At 44.2% G+C, this 2877-nt stretch overlaps 1 protein-coding gene across 1 annotated transcript; it reads left to right on the forward strand.

The window, feature by feature from the left end:
* LOC146617652 (claudin-20-like) lies at positions 1-819 on the forward strand. Its single transcript, XM_085372683.1, has one exon. It carries the CDS (start codon positions 1-3, stop codon positions 817-819), a length of 819 nt encoding a protein of 272 aa, XP_085228809.1.
* Positions 820-2877: the final 2058 nt, after the last annotated feature.

A 2877-nucleotide genomic window follows, 5' to 3' on the forward strand; every position in this document is an offset into this window, starting at 1 on the left:
ATGCTGTCCGCCGCTATTCAGATCCTGGCGTTCGCCCTGGCACTCCTGGGCGTCCTCGGTGCTGTCGTGGCCACCCTGATGCCCAACTGGAAGGTGAGCATCAACGTGTGGACCAGCATCATGACCCCGATATCGCAGATGCAGGGTCTGTGGATGGATTGCGTGTGGTACAGCTCCGGCATCTTCAGCTGTACCGTAAAGAACTCGGTGCTGTCGCTGCCGCCGCACCTGCAGGCCGCGCGGACTGGCATGGTCCTGTCCTGCGTAGTGGCGCTGTTCGGACTCTGTCTCGCCACTTTGGGGCTCAAATGTACTCGCTGGGGGGGCAGCCACAGAGCAAAGGGGCACACAGCCATCGCTGCGGGGGGCTGCTTCATCCTGGCCAGCCTCCTCTGCCTCGTACCCGCGTCCTGGTTCACCAACGAAGTCATCACTGCCTTCCTGACCACAGACCTACCGGACAGCAGTAAATATCAGCCCGGCGGAGCTCTGTGCGTCACGTTCATCTCTGCTGGATTCCTCCTGGCCGGGGGGGTCATTTTTTGTTTGTCGTGTCCCGGAAAGAGAACGAGGCGACCGGATTGCGCTTCCCCCGCCGACCCCGACAGATTCACGCTGCACCCAGATGAGCGGAGGAGGCGGGGGCTGCAAGTAGAACGCAATCAGCCGAAAAACAGAAAGAAGACGGTCCAGCTGCAGGTAGACAGCGTGAAGCTGGAGAAACCCACGCCGCGCAAGAGACAGGAGCATCACTCGTCTCCATCCAAACTCCCTCAAACAGACATCAAGGACAGCTACAGCCTGCAGGAGTACGTCTGAAGCTCACGGCTGTACTGAAACGTGGAGCTGAAGCTGAGGCGCTCTGGCTCGTTTGGAGGGGGAGGTGTGTGTACATGGGAAAATTACCAAATGTTGGAAATTACAGATTGTGGGTTGAGTCGAAAGTCTCAGCAGCAGAGAGAAAAAATCTGCAGACTGTAAATCCTTTAAAAACTGCCTGCCACAGCTTTCTGATACCAAAGGCCTAAAGGCAAAAATACTGAACCTGCTGACTATGAGAAAAGAAAAAAAAAACAGACATTCAAGCTGTGACTGAAATGGAAAAGCCATCATTTGACTTTATTTTCCAGCTGCAGCTGCAGTCTGCCTTCATACACTCAGCCATGCACTAACAGGGCCGGCCCAAAGCTTTCTGGGGCCGTGACAGGACTTTAAAAGCCAAACCCCCCACCACACACACACCAAACGCTGCATTACACTTCAGAAAGAAATGTTGGCCATACATTTTAATAATACTGTGTAGATGATGTTTATGTGATGTTCAGATACATCATCGGATTGTGAATCTAAAATTTTAAAATAATGTCAAAAAGTTGAAAAAAAACCCTGTTTGTTTGAATCAGCACATCCAGCTGAGGCTGTTAGTTTGGCAGATTTAAACTAAAGCCTGACCTCAGAGTGAGGCTCAAAGTCACCCGTCACTTCATACTGTGAAGTCTAAGTCGTTCATTTTGCTGTACATATCACACAAAGTGATAATTATTGGTGATCAAACTTAAGAACCATCAACATCAAAATGACATATTTTTCCCCCTGTGGTGCTGCATGTTCCTAAAAAACAGAAATAAATCAAAAGATCACACTAACAGTTCAGGATCATCTTATTTTAAAACATGCAGCCGATCAAAAAAAGCTTTAAGCAGTTTCATCACCACAGCAACAGCTCCGCCTGCTTGTCACTGTTTGTTCAGTGTGAATGAAACACGCCGAGTGCTTTCAGATCCATGACATCCACATTTAAAAAACAAGAGTAAGAACAGGATTGGATCATCTGCAGCTAGTTTTCAGTAATATCCAGTAAACAGGCTGATTCCAAATCAGCTGTTTGTTATCACAGAAAAAACACTTTGACAAGTCCAAGTGATTCTATCAGTGTTTTTATAATTACTGAGAAAGTAATCACTAGGTTTCTCAAAGGGCTGAACTTTTAGTCACAGAATATTAAAACTGTGGAACATATGAAGGGAATTTTAAAACACCTTAAAACGTCTAAAAACAGCCGAACAAACTTGATGAATTTTGCTACTTTGTATATTTTTGAGGTCCTCGAAGTTCAAACCCAGAAAATCTGTAATTTAATTTAATGTAACTCATTTTATCCACTTCACTCATTTTTACTTGGTTACACAGACACTTCCTCCATGTATATCATGGCATGAAATGCAGCAACAATATTCATTTTAATATTTTGTCAGTAGCATTCTTGCTCATCACTGTGTGTGATAATTGCTTCATACCAGCTGCTAAGCTAATTATGCTAATAAAGCTGACTGTAGCTGTTTTGCTAGATAACAGCACAGCCGTGAACCACAATGAAATCTGCCACAGAACGTTAGCAGCATTAGCAATATTAGCAACAGTCGACTCGCCTAACAAGAAATTAGCAAATAACAGCATGTTAGCTAATGTCACCCATAAAACTTTATTAGAATTCAATGATAAAGTGAATAAAGTGACTAAAAGTCATTGAATGGCATCTTCCATGAGTCTGGTTCTGATTTTGATGGACAATGATTTTTGTTTTGTTTAGTTCCTTCTCTTTTTTCTTCTTTAACACAAGGAGATGGTGAGTTTAAAAAAAATGTATGTCATAGCTCACCCTGCTCATGGTCCATCATAGTTCACAGATTATTGTCTGTAACATCACAAACATCACCTTTGGCACAATTTCTGAAAAGACCCATTAACTGATAACTGTGTGCAAGTTTCATTAAAATCATATCAAAACTGTAGAAGACGTAGGAATCGCTGTGAGTTCTCACTGGTCCTTCGGCCAGATGAGCTAAAGAACAATTTTAAAAACTATGTGGTGAGAAT

Source organism: Diplotaxodon limnothrissa, linkage group LG15 (assembly GCF_057381915.1).
Source record: "Diplotaxodon limnothrissa isolate DT_005_m linkage group LG15, D_limnothrissa_male_GT1.1, whole genome shotgun sequence".
NCBI classification, from domain to species: domain Eukaryota; kingdom Metazoa; phylum Chordata; class Actinopteri; order Cichliformes; family Cichlidae; genus Diplotaxodon; species Diplotaxodon limnothrissa.

Coding starts and splice junctions, on each gene's coding strand:
- LOC146617652 (XM_085372683.1), top strand. CDS start 1: ATGCTGTCCGCCGCTATTCAGATCCTGGCGTTCGCCCTGGCACTCCTG.